An 18,832-nucleotide genomic window follows, 5' to 3' on the forward strand; every position below is an offset into this window, starting at 1 on the left:
AGTACATCCACTTGTACAAACACAGGACATTTCTCTCATGAAATTGACAAAACTACTTAATGCTTCTTCTTCTTTTTATATCTGGAGCAATCTGATTGTTGGACAAGACATTATCAGTAAAACACTGAAACAAGTGTTTTCCCCCATTTCAAGAAGAAAAACAATACATTCTTCCTTTGTTTAATTCCTTTTATAATTTGAACAAAGATATATCGTTAATTTATGTAAATCCCTGGTAATATAGTGATACCATGTTTTTTATTCACCCCCCCACACACACACACACAAAAGACAGCTTAGAAAATGCATATATTTTACAGAATACTATTAATTCTATCTCTCTGTAAGAATCTTTTACAAGTTATATTATATTTTAAGTTCATTTCCCTTTTTCCAACACAGCCTATGTGATGTGAAAAGTCCCATTAAGTGGTAGTTTTTATGTCGCCTTTGAGTAGACTAACATAGTTTGTTTGCCTCGTTATTGACTGGCGTGTGATTAATCCAATGGTACCACAGAATATAGGAGGTCGCAAAATGCTCCGCTAATGAGGTGTTAGTGGGCGGGGCCCATGACCAGCTAACGCAAGCGTTGTCAGTAGGAAGAAGAAGCCGATTCTGGAAGCCATTACGTTGCGCATATCGGTTAAGTAAATCCTACTATTTTTGCGTACAATACGCACAATTATCCCTCTAAAAGTGTGATTTCTGTATTCATGGCTTCGGTCGCGAAAAAGAGAAAAATGAATTTCTCGGAGAGAGAGGTAGAAATTATTGTGGAAGAAATAGAGAAACAAAAGCACACACTGGTTAACCACTTCAATGCTGGAGTCACCCACATGGCAAAGAATAACGCGTGGGTGGATATTCTGAAAAAGGTGAACGCTGTCACCACCTGTCCCAGAGAGTTACCGGAGGTAAAAAAGAAGTGGTCCGACATGAAGACGGAGGTCCGGCGGAAAGTGGCCCAGGCGCGGGCTGCTATAGAGGGGACCTCCGCTGACTGCACTCCAGTTCCCGTCATCCTTACTGCTATGCAGCAGAGAATCTGTAACCTTCTGGGGGAGGCCACCATCATCAGCTTGCCTGCAGGAGACTCGGATGCTGAGATAACTTTACCTGTTACAGTGAACACCGCTACCACCGTCACACTAGCAGAGAGTAAGTTCTCAGACCGAGCATGCACAGTAGGCTTACAGTTAAATTTCTCAAGTACATGTGTTTCCTTCGTATATTACTATCCAGAGCAAAGAGAATGGTGCTGCCCATAAAGTGAACTCCAAATCCAACAGAACAGATGGTGTTAGTGTCAGAAAACATGCAGCCTAACCCAGTGAAGGGGGCGGAAAAGAGAAGACAAGCTCTGGAACTCTAATTTTGCAGAACAGCCATTGACAGATGTATGTATTTAAACTCAAGCCAAGTACTATGTCAGATTTTTAAAAAAAGCTGCTTCAAAGCTACAGAAGACATCATTTCACTTGTGGAGTGCCCCATGGCGCAGGAAGGTAGAAGGTTGTCCATCAATCTCGCAGTTTGTTGCCTCAATCCCCGACTCCTCCGCCCCACATGTCGAAGTGTCCTTGAGCAAGACACTGAACCCCAACTTAGTTGCTCCCAGTGAGCGAGCCCCCATCGGTATATAAGTGTGTGTGTGATTATGAGTGTGAATGGGTGAATAAGAAGCAGTGTAAAGAGCTTTGAGTGCCAATAGGTAGAAAAGCGCTATATAATTTCCCCATTACCTGCTTCTAGTCAGTCTAGACGAGAGGCAACAGATGTTTTATCATATAAAACCTGCTCACCTTTTTTCAGTATCTCAACCAATAAACTAAACAAACATATTTGACAAATTAAGTTAATCATTCCTTCCAGTCAATTTTCTAAACATATATTATTCAATTTAATGTTTTTAAAACTGTTCATTTACATTGTTTAAATGTACATTCCCTATTTTCTAGCAATGTTGGGAGGTTATGTAAAATGTAAATTAAAAAAATGCAATGATTGCATTTGTTTATGCAATGATTATTTGAAACTGAACCAAAGAAGATGTATCAAATGTTGAAACTGAGAAATTTGATGGTTTTGTGAAAAGTATTTGCTCATTTTGAATTTGATGCCAGCAACATGTCTCACGGGACAGGGCAGGGACTGGGCCAAAGAAAGACTAGAAAAGTTGTTTAATGCCTAAAAAAACAAACAAACACGAAACATCAGGCAACTAGGAGAACCAGGAACTAATGAGGTTAATTGGCAACAGGTCAGTATTATAAATGGATATTAAAACCGAATCACAGAAAAGCTCAGTCTTTAAGTAGTATGCATTGGGTCAGATTCACCACCATGTGAAAGGCTACAAGTTTGGATAAATACTACAACACCCTGAGAACAATGTTTTTCAACATAAAATTACAATTTAAGGATTTCATAATGTACAGTATGTAATATAATTAAAACATCCTGAGAAATCGATGAACCCAAAGGAAAAGGCTGATTCTATAATAGAAATTGCTACATGGGCCTAGGAACACCACTGGACACCGCTATTATTATTGAAACTCTACCAAAGAAAGAAACAACCTGCCAGCTTCTCCTAGTCCGAGATAAATTAAAATGAACTGGGTTGAAGTAAAAAAACTGTACTGTTATCTGTGGGTCCAAATCTGACATTCTTATTGAAAATAATACACAGTGTGCCCTACATGTTAAAGAAGAGAGAAACTGTCATACTTGTTTAAAGCATCTGTGATAGAGTAGGGGTGTGTTAATGCACAAAGCATGGGTAATTTACACCTCTTTTAAGGCTCCATTATTACTGAATTGTACAGGTTTTGGAGAAACATATGCTGGCATCCAAACAGCATCCTTTTCAGGAAGGGTCTAGATTATTTCAGTAACACAATGTCAAACCCCATTTTGCAGATATTACAACAACATAGTTCAGTAGTAATAAAGTCCAGCTGCTAAACTCCCTGGAGTCCAAACCTTTTGCCCACTGAAAACATTTGGAGCATTATGAAGTGAAAAATATGACAAAGGAGGTTCCAAACTGTTGAACTGAAATTCTGTAATAGAAAATAATAGGTAAAAAAAAAGCAACTGGTTACCTCTTTCATAAACAAAGTGAGGATAAAAAAAGAGATGCAACACAGTGATAAACATCAAATTCAAAATAAACATATTTTTTTAAAAGGTATCAAATTTCTCAGTTTCAACATTTGATATATTTTATATTATATTATATATTATATAACAATACATTTGTATTGTTTTCAATTAAAAAATAGGTTTCAAATCGTTTGCAAATCATTACATTCACTTTTCACCCAGTGTCCCACTTTTCTGGAAATTGGGTTTGTAATTAAATGACACATACTCCTACAGGTTTAACAGCTGGACTCAAAATGTCTCCCTCTTTTTTTAAAAGCCATTGTCAGTATTGGTTTTACATCACATCTATTACAGTGTTTACCTCTTAAAGTAGCTTTGATTTCCTGCTCTTTTGTCTCCATGTGAACTAAGAGAAAGACTTCAAGAAGTTTATTGTCACATGCATAGTAAAGACAGCTTACAAAGAAAAGCTTCGTTGGTCCATCTTTCTCAACACAAGAATTATAGATCAGACAAGATTTATGAGCGCAAGGTTGCATTTTTGTGTGGACACAGACTCCACACAACAGGACATTTGTCATTTTCATAAATAAAGACTTGTGTAAAAAATGTGTACTTGGCATTGACATTTGTGGACCGTATATGGATTACCTTTTTGTGATGGAGTAATGAGTCACTCACTTACCTGGGTGGTGATGGTGACAATTAGTAAGTGGACACGAGTAGAACAAAAGACAACCCTTTATTTGCCCAGTGATTAAATGTTTCACATTTTCTTGCTTTATCCTACTCTACCATGTTGTGTTCATAGTGTCATATTGTGTTTCTTTTTTAGCACTTCCAGCTGGCTCAGCTACAGTCTGTGATGAAGTTAAGCCACTGAATGGTAAGTTGTTTTCTTGTACAATAGCTTGTATACCTAAATGAATGTACATAACTGGCACATTCATAGCAGTCAGTGTTGTTCTTTAAAAACAACAAAAAAACCTCTCAAAGATTCACTGGCAGGGCCTTACCATTTGTGTTTTACCTCATAAATAAGTAGTTTGACAGTCACACCAACAACTGATGGTTTTTTGGATAATACAAACTTTAGGTTTATTGACATGTCATGTAGACAATATAAAAACACAGAACAAAACTAATCTTTTGAATAATGTTTAATAAAAAATGAACCCAAGGGTCCCTAGTCATACTTACTTACTGCAAGGCTTTTTTAAAGGGACTTTTCAAAATTGACATAAAAAAATTAAGTCTGTAATTTTATAATTCACTACAAATAAACAAATAAAATACAAATAAAATATTTTAGTGTTTTCACTGATGAACCTCATTGTGTTTTATAAAAAGAAGCAAATTTGATATTGAGTTTGATGCCTGCAACACACTCAAAAACACACTGTTCCATTACCTTTCCCTTTAATGACACTAATGGTTTGACAACTATAGATATTAATTATTAGTTTTGCAAATAGAATATTGGCACATTCTTTCTGTACACAGTACTTTAGCTTCTCAGTCCATAGCCGATTCTTCTCTTCATGATGGATCATACATTTTCACATTTTGGGTCTATTAGGCCATGCTGTTGTAGTCCAGGCAAAGTAAAGCTCCTGAAGTTTTGAACCATATGTCTGTTTTTTCTCAGATATAAGCTGAAACTTGGACTCATCTGATCTCAAAAAATATTTCAATGTGGTTTAAGTCCATCTTACATGAGCTCAGGACCAAAGAACTCTGTGCACATAACTGATGTAAGTCTTGATAGACTTTCAGGTTGCATTTCTGAATGCAGCAGTGGACTCTGTTAAGTAAGAACAAGGGATATTTTTCTAAAGTACTTCTAAGCCCATGTGGCTATATTTATTATTTTAGCATGTGGGTTTCTCTTGCAATGCTTTCTGAGAGTTTGACCAGATTTCCACAGAGATTGCTCCAGAGTCCCTGAACCTTTTCACAGTATTATTAATTTTATATGGTGAAAGGCCGAAATGCTTTTCAATTATGCATTGAGAAACCTTCTTTTTGGACTTATTTATAATTCTCTTGTTTTCAATGTATCTTAGTAGAGAAAGTGTATGACAAGGTCCCAAGAGAGGAGCTGTGGTTTTGTATGAGGACGTCTGGAGTGGCAGAGAAGTATGTTAGAGTGGTGCAGGACATGTATGAGAGCTGTAAGACTGTGGTGAGGTGAGCTGTAGGTGTGACAGAGTTGTTCAAGGTGGAGGTGGGTCTGCATCAAGGATCGGCTCTGAGCCCCTTCTTGTTTGCTCTGGTGATAGACAGGCTGACAGTTGAGGTTAGACTGGAATCTCCATGGACTATGATTTTTGCAGATGACATTGTGATTTGTAGTGAGAGCAGGGAGCAGGTGGAGGAAAATCTAGAGAGGTGGAGGTCTGCTCTGGAAAACAGCAATGAAGCTTAGCTGCAGTAAGACAGAATACATGTGTGTCAACCCATGTGGAACTGTGAGGTTACAGGGAGCATAGGTGAAGAAGGTGCAGGACTTTAAGTACTTAGGGTCAACGGTTCAGAGCAAAGGAGAGTGTGGAAAAGAGGTGAATAGGCGAATGCAAGCAGGTTGGAACAGGTGGAGAAACGTGTCAGGTGTGTTGTGTGATAAAAGCATTTGAGTATCAAAAAAGAATGAAAGGAAAGGTGTTCAAGACGGTGGTGAGACCAGCGATGTTGTACAGCTTAGAGATAGTTGCACTGAAGAAAAGACAGGAGGCAGAGCTGGATGTAGCAGAGCTTAAGATGTAGAGGTTCTCTTTGGAGTATTGAGGATGGACAGGATCAGGAATGAGGACATCAGAGGGACAGCTCATGTTAGATGTGTTGGAGATAAAGTTAGAGAGGCCAGATTGAGGTGGTTTGGACATGTTCAGAGGAGAGACTGAATATATCGGTAGAAGGATGCTGAGGTTGAAGCTGGCAGGCAGGAGGTCTACACCAAAGATTCAGACCAAAGAGGAGATTTATGGATGCAGTGAGAGAGGACATGAAGTTAGTTGGAGTGAGGATGCAGAGGACAGGGTTAGGCATATGAATTACTGTGGCAACCCCTGAAAGGGAACAGTCAAAAGGAAAAGAAGACTTTAAGATGATGGATAGATTTACAGAAAAAAAAAAAAAACGATTTGCAAACACAACAGTTTTTTTGTTCATTCTAGAGAAAGACCCAACTATTATGGAAATAGGACTTGTAATAGTTTCTCAGGTTTGCAGCATAAATTAATTTACAGAAGGCCTAACATTCCAGGACTTCAAAAACTAAAAAACTAAACTCAGACAATTGAGTGAAGGTGGAGAATGAGTACATGTGCAATATTCTGCATTATTTAAATAACTAGTTTTCATTACAGCTGCTTTATGTTCTTAACTCTATAAACAACCATACAATTAATAGGATTAGCTCTACAGTATAATCAGTATTGTGCAGCTGTTAAATTAAAATCAAAGTCAGTAGCACATTATTTGCTTCACCATATGATTAGGCTCTTTTTCTCTTGGCATTCTTGGCCAGAAGTGTTTATGTGTGACTTTATTTAACAGAATATTCACTCATACTGAATAGTCAGATGTTTTCTGTCCATTTATGATGGCCCTTTGGATCTCTAAAGATTGGCTGACATTGTAAGTACTAATTGGTGGGGGGAATAAACGTGTTTACATACAGATAATATTGTAATTTAGCCGTAGGCAGAAAGAAAGCCATTGTTTCCATAAATGAGTACAGTTGAAGTTAAATTGAATATAACATCTAATTCTAAGCATGCAGACCTGAAACTCCTCCCTCTGGGTTCTTGCTTAATGTAATTTCTGTGGATTAAGCACAGGAAAGCAGTGGAATGCTGGTTTGGGGATGTGAATAGGACTGCACTATAGGCACAATAGGACTCTTTAGCCAAAGTACCTCAGAACTGAAGAAACCTTTTCTGCCCTGTTTGCAGCTGAAACGGCTTATCACACCTTGGAGGATGGAGGTGTGGTGGAGTATTGTACCACCACTGTAAGTGATTCCACTTCTACTGTCGTCGCAGCGGTGGATACTTCAGTTGAGATGTTGGCCTCATCTTCAGCTTCCCCTCCTCCACCTCAAGGTCAGGCCAAACCTCAGGAGCTGAAGAGCCGTATCGCCCTCAACTCTTCCCGTCTGCTGCAGGAGCAAAGAGTCACCAACGTCCACATTCGACAGATTGCCCACCACTTGGAGGGCCAGAATGAGCTGCTTCAGATGATGCGGCGCTCCCAGGAGGCTCAGGCTTTTGCCCAGGAAAGACAGGCCCAGGCCCTGGAAGGAACACAGGCTGCCCTGCTTGCATTAGTTCAAATGCTCAGGCCTGCTCTCAAAGACCTACGCAAATTCCTGCAGAGCGGGACAGAGGGCACAAACCCCTGCAGCTCAGCAGCAGGAGTGGCTGATGGGGCAGGAACAGAGGAGCAAAGCAGGCCGATAACACCACCAGCTGCTCCACAACAAGCAAAGGAGACACAATAGACACAATGTGTGTGGTACTACCTCATGTCTCCACTTTACATAAAGGTATCCATGCACACAGAGTGAAGAGAACTATATAGCTTGTCAATGGTTGCCTTAGAGAAAGCATTCACAGATTTTACTTTTGTTTAATGATTTTGAACAGTGAAAAGGTGTTACAAATATTATTTTTGCTTTTAACATTACTGCCATGATTTATAATTGAATGTATGTTTTAAATAAGCAGAATTAACATTGTGTTGTTGTCTGAACATTTATTTGAGTTATTCTTCTATTTATGCTAATAAAAGAAAAATATGCCTTGTTTTTAATGCTCCAGTCAGGTGGGCTCTTCAGTTAGAGTGCATCATGTTCTCAGAGGTCAATAAAATTGTCACGAAAGCTTGTAGCCAGAAGAGGTCAGTGTTGTTAAACAATTTCATCACTGGGTGATCAGTAGGATTGATTAAAACTTCACTTTACACTGTGATTATATTTGGGTATTCTTAATGTCACTTTTAATTTGAAATTTTAATTATGTGTTATATACCCAACATTTTCACAGAACATCCACCTAAGGGAGTCTTGTTAATTCACAGTTTTCTAGTAGCATGTCCAGTCCTTGTTATCAGTTCTTTGTTTAAAAGTTATGGTTTGAGCTAGAGTGTAGAAAATGTTTTGGGTGTCAAACCAAAGTGGTGTTCTTAGATCATGGTGAAAGTTGTGGTGATGGTAACACTGTTACATCTGTCAACCCCCTTGCTAACAGTGCTACTTTCAAACCCTTGATCAAACTGCTCTGCCCATTTCCAGAAAAGTTGGACACACAAAGCTGATAACATGCAGTAATTTGCAAATAATTTAAAACCTCTCTTTGACCGTAAATAGTAGAGACAAAATATCAAATGTTAAAACTGAAAAATGTGTTTTGATAAATATGTTCATTTTTAATTTGATGCTACTAGAAGAAATTATTTTTTATTTTTGCTAAAATAAACAAGTCTCTGAGAAACACGTCATTTGGATGGCTGCTTATGTTGCTTCTAAACCTGTATATTTTATTCAGCATTAAAGAAGCTTTCACAGTAATTCAATGATGCCCTCGTATAACACAAAACACTTAACAATGTTGCTTCTCATCTCACAAACATTATTGCGTTTATAAAGGATGATAGCCTGACCCATTTGGAGGAACATGGGGTTCAGTGTCTTGTCCAAAGAAAAGATGAGCTAAGAATTGTTCTGCAGAACCAGTGATCAGAAAACTAATCCCCTTTTTTGCGTGGCATAGATTTAACTTGACAAACTGTTTAAGGACAAATTTTTTCAGAGGTGATCTTCAGTAGGGTTTGTTATCAAGAAGTGGTTCAGAATTTCCAAGAACTGTGGTTTCATAAAAAATTGTGATTTCAGTTTTCAGATTTCAGTCATTGCTTATTTCAGTAGTTTTGGTTTGTAATTGTGTTTATTGAGTGTCCTTACCAAATCGAAGAGTAATATAGATTCTTAATAAATAATTGAAAAAAGAAACCTTTTTGTCACGCTTAATAGCTTACTCAGTATAGCAAAATTTGTATTTGCTCTGATTTGATGTGAATGGGATTTGGTAGCCAGAACTGGAATTAGAATTGCACTCAATAAAAGTGAAGTGATTTCCCATCCTATTCCTAAGCTCCAGCAGTGATTTCCAATATGAAACCATGTCTGTTTATAATGCAGTGCTGGCTGAGGATCTGGAGATATTGAGCATGCAGTATTAATTTTGGCCTTGTTCTTGTGTACATGATATTAACTTCCATAGATAATGAAATACACAGAGGCTTTGCCTCTTAGGCATTTGAACCTGCTGTTTTTTAACAGAATAATTAATCCAAACACGCTTCTCTGGGACTTACACTGAGCTGTTGCCAATTAACTTCATAGTGTAAATTGTAAGATTTTTCACCATGTTTTTTAGGATTACACAGATTTTCCAGTCCTTTGTTCCCCTGGTGCATGACATTTTTGATATCCTGGCATGAAATTTGAAATAAGCTAATGTTTTAACAATCACATTTCAACATTTTATATGTTTAAAATTTGCTTCATAAATAGGTGATCTGTCAACTCTAAAAAGGAGCATAAGCCCCCAAATACAAACTACATTTAAATTTAGTCATTTAGCAGACCCTTTTATCCAAATCGACTTACAGAAGGTTAGCAAAAATCAAAGTCGGACATCGTTCGCTGGCTGTGCGCAGTGGAAGGGGCTGATTGTCTCTATAGGTATGGTTGTCTAATAAAACCAGCCATATTTCTGGATGAGAAAGCTTGTGAGAAGTAATTTATTTATTCTGCCCCAAATTTTGTTAAATACATTTAAATTACTAAAATTATGGAAGCCTGTTTCCGCCACTGGGGGGAAAAAAAATCATGATCCTATATCTCAAAATTATGAGTTACTAAGTCAAAATATAATGAGATACTATCTCATAATTATGACCTACTAAGTCAAAATAATGAGATAGTTTCTCTATATTATGAGTTGCTAAGTCAAAAATAGTGAGACAATAAGTCATAATATTGACATAATATTGAGAAACTATCTCATTAGTTTTGACTTAGCAACTCATAATCTGTATGGTCTTTAAGGAAGTTACTGGGGCACCTCGAAAGAAGGGAATTACAGTAGTCCAACCTAGAAGTAAGAAATGCATGAGCTAGCTTTTCGGCATCACTTTGAGACAGAATGCTCCAAATTTTGGCAATGTTCTGTAGGTGGAATAAGGGTGTTCTAGAGATTTGTTTTATATGTGACAAATCCAGGTCAAAAATAACTCCAAGGTTCCTTGCAGTAGTACTGGAGGACAGAGTCATGCCATCAACAGTTACAATATGGTTGGACAGTGTATTTCTGAGATTTTTAGGCCCAAATGCTATGACTTCAGTTTTGTCTGAGTTTAGAAGTAAAGAAATTCTGGGACATCCAGGCCTTTATGTCTTGTAGGCTTGAAGCTTTATTAACTGATTATTTTCATCTGGTTCCATAGATAAATATAGCTGAGTATCATCAGCCTTGCAATGGAACTTTATGGAGTATTTTCTAATAATGTTGCCTAAAGGACATATATAAAGTAAAAAGCATTAGACCTAACACAAACCCTCATGGGACTACATAACTAACCTTTGTGTGGATGGAGATCTGATAAAAAAGATTTAATTACAGTTTAATTACAACTAACCTATAGGCCTGTGGTACATAGCCTGTTTCTAAAGCTAGATTGATGTTATCCAATATGAACGTGTCTATTAAGGGTAAAGCTTCCTTGAGCAGTCTAGTAGGAATAGGATCAAGCAGACAGGTTGTTAGTTTAGATGAGGTAATAGTTTAAGTTATCTCATCGAGATCTATGGGTCAAAAGTAATCTAAGAGGGATCAGTGTCACAGCACCTGCTCTCCCATCCTCCTACCCCCTCCTTCTCTCTCTCCCTGTCTTTTTTGTGTGTTCGTGTGTTTGTGTTTCCCTCTAGTGTACCTGGACTCCAGCGGCAGCCCCACCTGCATGCAATCATTCGCCCTAATGACAGCAGCTCATATACCGGTCTCCTTCACACCACAAGTCGCCAGATCTCTCTCTTCTAAATCACTGTTAGTAAATGACTTGATAAATGATCATCAAATTGATTTATTTTGTCTCACTGAAACTTGGTTGCAGCAGGAAGAATATGTCAGTTTAAATGAGTCATATTAATGATCATGTTCCTAGAAGCACAGGCCGAGGTGGAGGAGTAGCAGCAATATTTCATTCTAGCTTATCAATAAACATTATTAGATTCAATTGGTTTTTCCCAAAATGTAAATAAACCCACTCACTGTTTTAGTCACACCTTGCACCTTGTCCTTACATATGGCATTGAAACTGATAATTTAATATTATTTCCTCATAATTCTCTTCTGTCTGAAAATTCTCATTTTAGAAAATTCTCATTTTCTAATAACATTTGAATTTAGAATAACGGACTATACAGCAGTTAGGAAAAAATTCCACTACAGCAGATGTTTATCTGAAAATGCTGTGAAGAAACTTTATGATTATTTCTTCATCTTTTCACCACCATGTGTCAATACTATGGTGAGTAGCCATCTTACTCCTATACAAATTGATTATTTAGTTGACGATTCTGCAGCCTCACTGCGTATGATACTAGATACAATTGCCCCTCTGAAAAAGAAGGCAGTGAATCAGAGGAGCCGACCTCCATGGTACAATTCACAAATGCACAGCTTAAAGCAGGCGTCCCGAAAGTTAAAGAGGAAGTGGCGTTCCACTAATGTAAAGTGCGTTGAGATGACTTTGTTGTAAATAGGCGCTATATAAATAAAGTTGAATTTAATTAAATTGAATTGAATCCTCTCAGTAAACTTCATGATACTCGAGTGCACTAGGCTTTTTAAATCCAACCAGTATTGGATTACTAACCTGCTCATTGTGTCTACTACTGCCCTGCTGTGTCCAGCAATCCCCTTCGACTCCCCGTCTCCACAACATCTTTCCATGGTAACCATTCGTCCTCGTCCTGCAACTTGCCGCTCTGTCGCTTCCCCCTGCACCGGGTCTCAAGCTCCTCGGATTAAGCTCTCCTTCCCCAGGACATCGCTCTCCAACAGCGCTCCCCTTTCCCCCGGCTAAACCCGTGCTACCTCCCCCAAATAAACCATTTTAACCTTCCTAATAACCTAGTTCCGTCTCTCTTTCTGGGTCCACAAATATTGACTGCACTTCTTAAGTGTGACAATCGGGGCCTTATTGATGAATCCAGCACTGTTTTACATGAAGATCTATCTGTAATTTTTGGGAGAGAGGATCTAGAGGATCTCTAATTTTTCTAATAGCTACAATTTTATTCATAAAGAAAGTCATAAAGTCTGTTCAGAGTTAAGGGAATACTAGACCCAACAGAACTACTGAAGTCAGACTTAGTCAGCCTGGCTAAAGTGCTGAAAAGAATCCGGGGGTTGTTCTTATTGTCCTCTATTAGTGATGAATAATATGCTGTTCTGGCATCACAGAGGACTTTTTGTACATTTCTAAACAGTTTTTCCAGGCTAAATTTCTTCTTCTAAATTTCTGGTTCGCCACTTCCTTTTTAACTTTCATGTTGCCTGCTTTAAGTTGCAAGTTTGTGAACAATACCACGGAGATTGCCTCTTCTGGTTTACTGCCTTCTTTTTCAGAGGGGCAACAGTATCGAGTATTGTATGTAGTGAGGCTGCAGAATTATCAACAAGATAATCAACTTGTTAACGAACAAAGTTAAGGTGAGTACTCTTTATTGTTTTGAAACATGGCGAAGCAAATGATGAAAGAATTGTTTCTTTAAATTTGTTCACAGCATTTCCACTTAAGCACCTGCTGTAGTGGAATTTTCTTCTAACTGCTGTATAGTCATATATTCTAAATTTAAATGTTGAAAATGGCCAGACAGTAGAGAATTATAAGCAAATACTGTTAAATTATCCATTTCAATGCCGTATGTAAGGTCTAGTGTGTGACTAAAACAGTGAGTTGGTTTATTTACATTTTGGGAAAAAACAATTGAATCTAATAATGAATTAAAGGCAGCTTTGAGGCAGTTACTGTTTCTCACTTACTGAAAAGTCAATCAAAAACTTCTTAATAAGGCACTGGAGGATGGTACACAATAACAAATAGATGTGGTTTTTGACTTTTCCAGTTTGGGTGTGAAAGGCTAAAGGTAAGGCTCTAAAATAAATTATAACTATGTTTAGGTCTAGTGTTCATTGGTAAGATTAAGTGAAAGAGTGCCGCTTCTACTCCACCTTGGCCTGTGCATCTATAGGAATGTGATATGACTTAGGGGGGTTAAATTGTTTAGACTGAAATATTCTTCCTGATTCAACCAAGTTTCAGTAAGACAAAAATTAATCGAATTTAATTGAAAAGTAATTTATAAACAGAGATTTAAAGGAGAGAGGTCTAATATTTAATAATCCACATTTAATTGTTTGGTGGTTTTGTTATGAAAGAGCATTTTGGGCGACTGTGGCGTAGGAAGGTAGAGCAGTTGTCCACCAATCTCACAGTTGTTGGTTCAATCCCCGGCTCCTCCGGTCACATGTCGAAGTGTCCTTGAGCAAGACACTGAACCCCAACGTAGTTGCTCCCGGTGAGTGTTGGCCAGCTGCATAGCAGCTCCCCCATCGGTGTATGAATGTGTGTGTGATTGTGAGTGTGAATGGGTGAATAAGAAGCAGTGCAAAGCGTTTTGAGTGCCAATGGGTAGAAAAGTGCTATATAAGTGCAGACCATTTACCATTGTCTTAACTTTTATTAGGTTATCATGATTAACTCCTCTTGGGTTAATTTTTGGTTAAAGTAATTTAGTTGATCAGGGAACAAACACAGTCTCTAAAGGTATTTGTCAAATGCTGGGGGGTAATGGCGGTAAGGATATTGCAGAGAGGTATGTAGCACTGGATCTCTGCATCCTAAGCTCTACTCAGGATTGTGATACTTTTGGTTGTCTAATTAAACGAGCCATACTTCTGGATAAGAGAGCTGCACCAGCTAAAGTGGAATGGATGCCACCTCTCCTAATCAGCTTAGGTTTTACCTAAAATGTTGTCAATTATATATGTTGCCGACATCATTTGCTGGACAGTAACTAGACAGCCAGTGGTTGAATAACAACATGTGGCTGTACATGTTGTCACTGGTCCAATTTGGCAGGGGTCCAGAGAATACTATGGAGTCCTACATTGTTTTGGCAATGTTACACACCTATTCAACATAAATTTTAGAGACCTCTGATTTGTTTAATCATTTGTTTAATAATGTGTCAATAATAAGCTTATTCTATTTACGTTTACCTTTAGCCAGAATCAAATATCAACTATGATTCAAAGTCAACCACTCTGGCCCCAGGAATCCATTTCACTATGGCCGCTGGAGTCTCAAACTTCACGTTTCTGACTATAGAGCTGCCAATTACCTCTCGGGAAAGTGAGCCTCTGCTTGAGTTTTCTAAAGGTTGCCTCTGCACTGGAAGTCCACCGGAAGGGTATATTTGTAGGGGGGGTTAAGTGAGAGCCGAGGCCACAGAACAGTATCCTCCGATGAAGCATCTCGTAAAGTTAGCAAAACCCAGAAATCATTGGAGTATCTTATGTGTCTTAGGAATGGTCCATTCCCCCACTGCCTTCACTTTTTTGCACGATCGTCTGGACGTTGCCTTCTGAAACTATAAAACTAATAACTCACCTTTTTTTTGGCTTACATACAGTATGTTTTTAGGAAGTCTTTGTAGGACTAAAAATCATCAAGGTGTGGAGCACATGTGAGAAATTCAGTTCACAACATAACAAAATAAAGCATGGGCAGGAAATAATGAACTGAGGATACTAACTGTTGCAGTTTTGCAAGTGGAATATTTGCCATTCGTTGTGGATATAAGACAATCAGTGGTTGCTGTTGTCTGAGTCTCTTATGCATGATGTATCTTATATTATAAGTAGGAGACAGATGTGGACAGCAGACATGCCAATCAAGCACACATACTCTATTTCTACTGTCATGGCGGTGACTCTGATCTGTGTTGCTCTGGTGACCACCTGTCTTTCCACTCTGTTTTCGTGCTTTCTCCCTGCCTGCTGTTCTTCCTAATCAGTCACAACTCACCTCACCTGTTGCCTCCTCTATATATGCCCCACTCACCTGCTCTTCTCTGACAGAATGTCTTTTTGTGTTCTGAGAGTATTACTTGCTGTTTTTGTTTTCTTCCATGTTGCCTCTGAGGAATTGTGTCTTGGAGTCCAAACTTCCCATGTAGCCTTTTTTCTCTGGGGTTCTACAGCAGTGAGTTCTAAATCACCTAATGAACCTGAGGCACTTTGTTTTCTTCTACCACAACAAATCAGTTGTGATAGTGTCTGCTGTAAATAATGTATATTAAACATCTTGAACACCTGCAGGGATTTTTTTAAAGAATTTGGATACTATTAGGGCTTGGTAAATCCTGATTGGGTGTGGATTGCATGAAGTTATAACTCTAGTTGTAATTAGGCCTTTTCATTTGTTAGCAAAAGAAACTGTAAGCAGACTTTAATATGCTGATCAGCTTTATGAAATAGATCCTTTTATGTCCTGAAGTGTGTTCCTTTGTTTCAGCTTTGATTCAGTTGGTTTTTGTCTTGCCCATCAACAGAAGGAAAAATCTGTGTGGAGAGGCAGACCACCTGTCTTGATGTAGATGACATTGTATAGAAGATTGTCCAGAGCCAGAACCTTTATGACAGCAGCAACAATGACTGTTTGAAAGAGGAAATATGTTGGGGATTTAGTTTTAGCAGAAGGTTTGTGTATCATAATGCTATTCCTCTTATTCTCTCCTGTATTGCTTTTTTTGTTCAGACAGCAACTTGAAACTGTTGGCAAAGATGGGACCATTGCCCTCTGTACAGCTGGACAGCAGGAACACTGTATGTATCTAACCTACTGCATAATTTTTACCAGTCTACTTTCCCTCAAGAATGTGTTTTTATGGGGTTTTTTTTGTTTGTTTGTTGTTTTTTTTCCCCAGTAGGAACACCTGGTATTTGTGAGCCATTGGTTATTAAGACTCACTGACCGATATCACTGACTTACATCAACACATTTCCAGGCTCATGAACCGGTCAATGATTAAGACTCTTCTCACTGTAACTGCATAAATGCCAGTATGTGCATGCTTGTCTTCAGGACAAATGGCTTGATATAAGAATGCTATCATATAAATACTAAATAGTTCATAAGGTAGTTGGAGATGTCTTTGTAATATGTTTACTGATTGCAGATGTAAGCTTCTAGTTATGGGAGAAATGCAGTAATTGATCAAAGTATAAACCAAGTGTGCCAAAGTAGAATTTATTTACTATGAGTGAATGAGTCTAGTCTAAAAATAGAAATAAAGTAAAATTGCAATAAAAAGACCTGTTAAACTGATACAATTCTATTTCTAAGTGTCTGAATGATAAAATCTGTCATTTTCCAAAATATTCATTTTTTAACATATGAATGTAAATGGTCTGCACTTATATAATGCTATTCTACATATTGGTGCTCAAAGTGCTTTACATTGTTTTGCACTCACACACCAATGGTGGAGCAACTAAGCTGGGGTTCAGTGCTGCTTGAAGACACTTGAACATGTGATCGGAGGGGCCGGGGATTGAACCAACAATTGTGGGACTGGTGGACAACCACTCTACCTCCTGTTCAACTATCGCCTCTAATGCCTATACAAATGTGAGCTTATTAAATTGGCAGATTGACAGACATCAGACATCTTTTTTTCTGTATAGGGATTGTTTACAGTATTTTAATTTATAAAAGTTGTGCTTTAAATTTATGCATTTAGAAATCTTTAGAAATGAATATCTCTGCTCTGCTGGCAGTGCTGTTTGATAGGCCTGGACCACAGAAGCCCTATTTCAATAGGTTGTGGAAAATAATTCTAATAATTCTTGTGGAAAAATTTCATCCTTTTTAGACAAATGTTGCCAACTGTGGCTTTAAGTTACTGCATTTAAGATGACATTGTAATTGGTAGCACCCACAGTGGTGTCAAATCATTCTTTACATTCGAGTTGTGTGGTTATTATATTTATTTCATTTGTTCACTTCCCCTCACAACTGCCATTCTAGTGGCAGTGAGTAAATTTGCCCCCTGTCTACACTAACTGGGAACAGGTTTAGACTGTGAAAGTAGGAAAAGCACAAGTGTAAATAACAGTGATGGATAAGTTCCATTTAAGAACATCCTTTTATGTCATTGAGGACATGACCTCAGTTTAGAAGAGTTCAGAAATAGGAAATTGTGGGAAATCGAGGCTTTTGTGTCTTGTTTTCAGTTATGTTGTATATGATTTTAACAGACATGCTACTGATGTGACATAATATTATTTTGCTTTTTATATTTTACTGTTCTGTTAACCCTTTGCATATTTATTGATATACTGGTCAGGAATTCAGTACATATTCATCATTCACAGTTACTTGCCTGAACTCAATTATTCACTCTGGTCAGCCTCAAATGCTTGTCATTAGTTTATATGCATATTTATTACACAATAGATATGTTCTAAATAAGTGAGACATGCCTTAAAGCTACATAATTGTATGCAATTTTATGTGTTTTTTTTTATTGTTTCTGACTTTCAGATGAATTTGAGTCAAATATTTGATTTCCTTTTACCTTTTGTTTTAAGTCTCTACAACTCTAGCTGCTAAATGTGTTATGTACACTAGCTTTCTGATGGTGATTACATGGAAATTACATTGATGATATTAGTCTGTGGACTTTGAAACAAAAACAATAAGCTAAAAAGTCCCAGTCAGCTACAGTAAAGTGACATACAGAGTGTACCTATTATTCTCATGGGATTAGTTATTACAGGGCACCAGTTTAAGATTACACATACATTCGAGTTATGGTTATTATTATTATTATTATGGTTCTTATTGTTTGGTTATTGTTACTATTTATTCAATAATAAGTGCAGCTATAATATATATGTTTATAATATATATTTATGTCCACTATTTTTTTGGACAGTTGGCAGAAAGATCTATTCTTTTAAATGATTGTGAACTAGATACCTTCAAGATATTTAAGTCAGGCAATGATTTTCATCCGGCCAATTATAAAGGCTCAGGTTAATTAGTGTGACAAGAAGAACACTAACCTCCCTGCTTGTGCTGCTCTCCTGATGTGCTTCACACTAACTAAACGCTATTTACCAAAAAGACTTGATTCAGCCAGAACTCAACACTTTAGAGTTTTAGGTTTCTGTTGGGATAGTGTTGTAGTGCACTGCAGGACTGTAGAAGATTCAGATTAAATTCCCATGTTTTGTGTCTTAGGTGAAAGGCTAAAGGAAATTCTCTCCCTGTCACTAGATAAAGCTAATGATATTGCAGGCTCAGTGTTGACCAAAGTGGATCAGTCCCACAGCAACAGCAGTAGCTGCAGCACAAAGCTCTAGTTGTATCAGGAGTGACAATATACAATAGATCCTCAATCCCATGGGACTGACTTTTTTAATGCTCTACTGTGTGTGTGTGTAAATGAACCACTATTCTCTATGTATGCAGTCCATGCAATAATTAAATTTGTTTTCATTGCCATCCTAGGAAACTAGGAATGTAGTACAATACAGAGCCTGCAAAAAGTTTCTACCCTGCCAACCCCCAGTTT

The 18,832-nt window shown here is 37.8% G+C and overlaps 1 protein-coding gene across 1 annotated transcript; it reads left to right on the forward strand.

Annotated features, from left to right (window-relative positions):
* The first annotated feature begins 476 nt into the window (after positions 1 to 476).
* On the forward strand, positions 477 to 9,099 carry naif1 (nuclear apoptosis inducing factor 1). Its single transcript, XM_067485071.1, has 3 exons — positions 477 to 1,161; positions 3,950 to 4,000; positions 7,071 to 9,099. The coding sequence occupies exons 1-3, from the start codon at positions 717 to 719 to the stop codon at positions 7,616 to 7,618; spliced, it is 1,044 nt and encodes a 347-aa protein (XP_067341172.1). The 5' UTR covers positions 477 to 716; the 3' UTR covers positions 7,619 to 9,099.
* The last annotated feature ends 9,733 nt before the right edge of the window (positions 9,100 to 18,832 follow it).

The sequence above is a fragment of the Channa argus genome, chromosome 18 (genome assembly GCF_033026475.1).
Source record: "Channa argus isolate prfri chromosome 18, Channa argus male v1.0, whole genome shotgun sequence".
Classification (NCBI taxonomy): Eukaryota; Metazoa; Chordata; class Actinopteri; order Anabantiformes; family Channidae; genus Channa; species Channa argus.

Excerpts from the sequence above, each read along its gene's own strand:
- naif1 (XM_067485071.1), top strand. The coding sequence starts at position 717 with ATGGCTTCGGTCGCGAAAAAGAGAAAAATGAATTTCTCGGAGAGAGAG. Across the intron at positions 1,162-3,949 it reads CACCGTCACACTAGCAGAGA|CACTTCCAGCTGGCTCAGCT; the intron begins GTAAGTTCTCAG and ends TTTCTTTTTTAG. Across the intron at positions 4,001-7,070 it reads TGAAGTTAAGCCACTGAATG|CTGAAACGGCTTATCACACC; the intron begins GTAAGTTGTTTT and ends CCCTGTTTGCAG.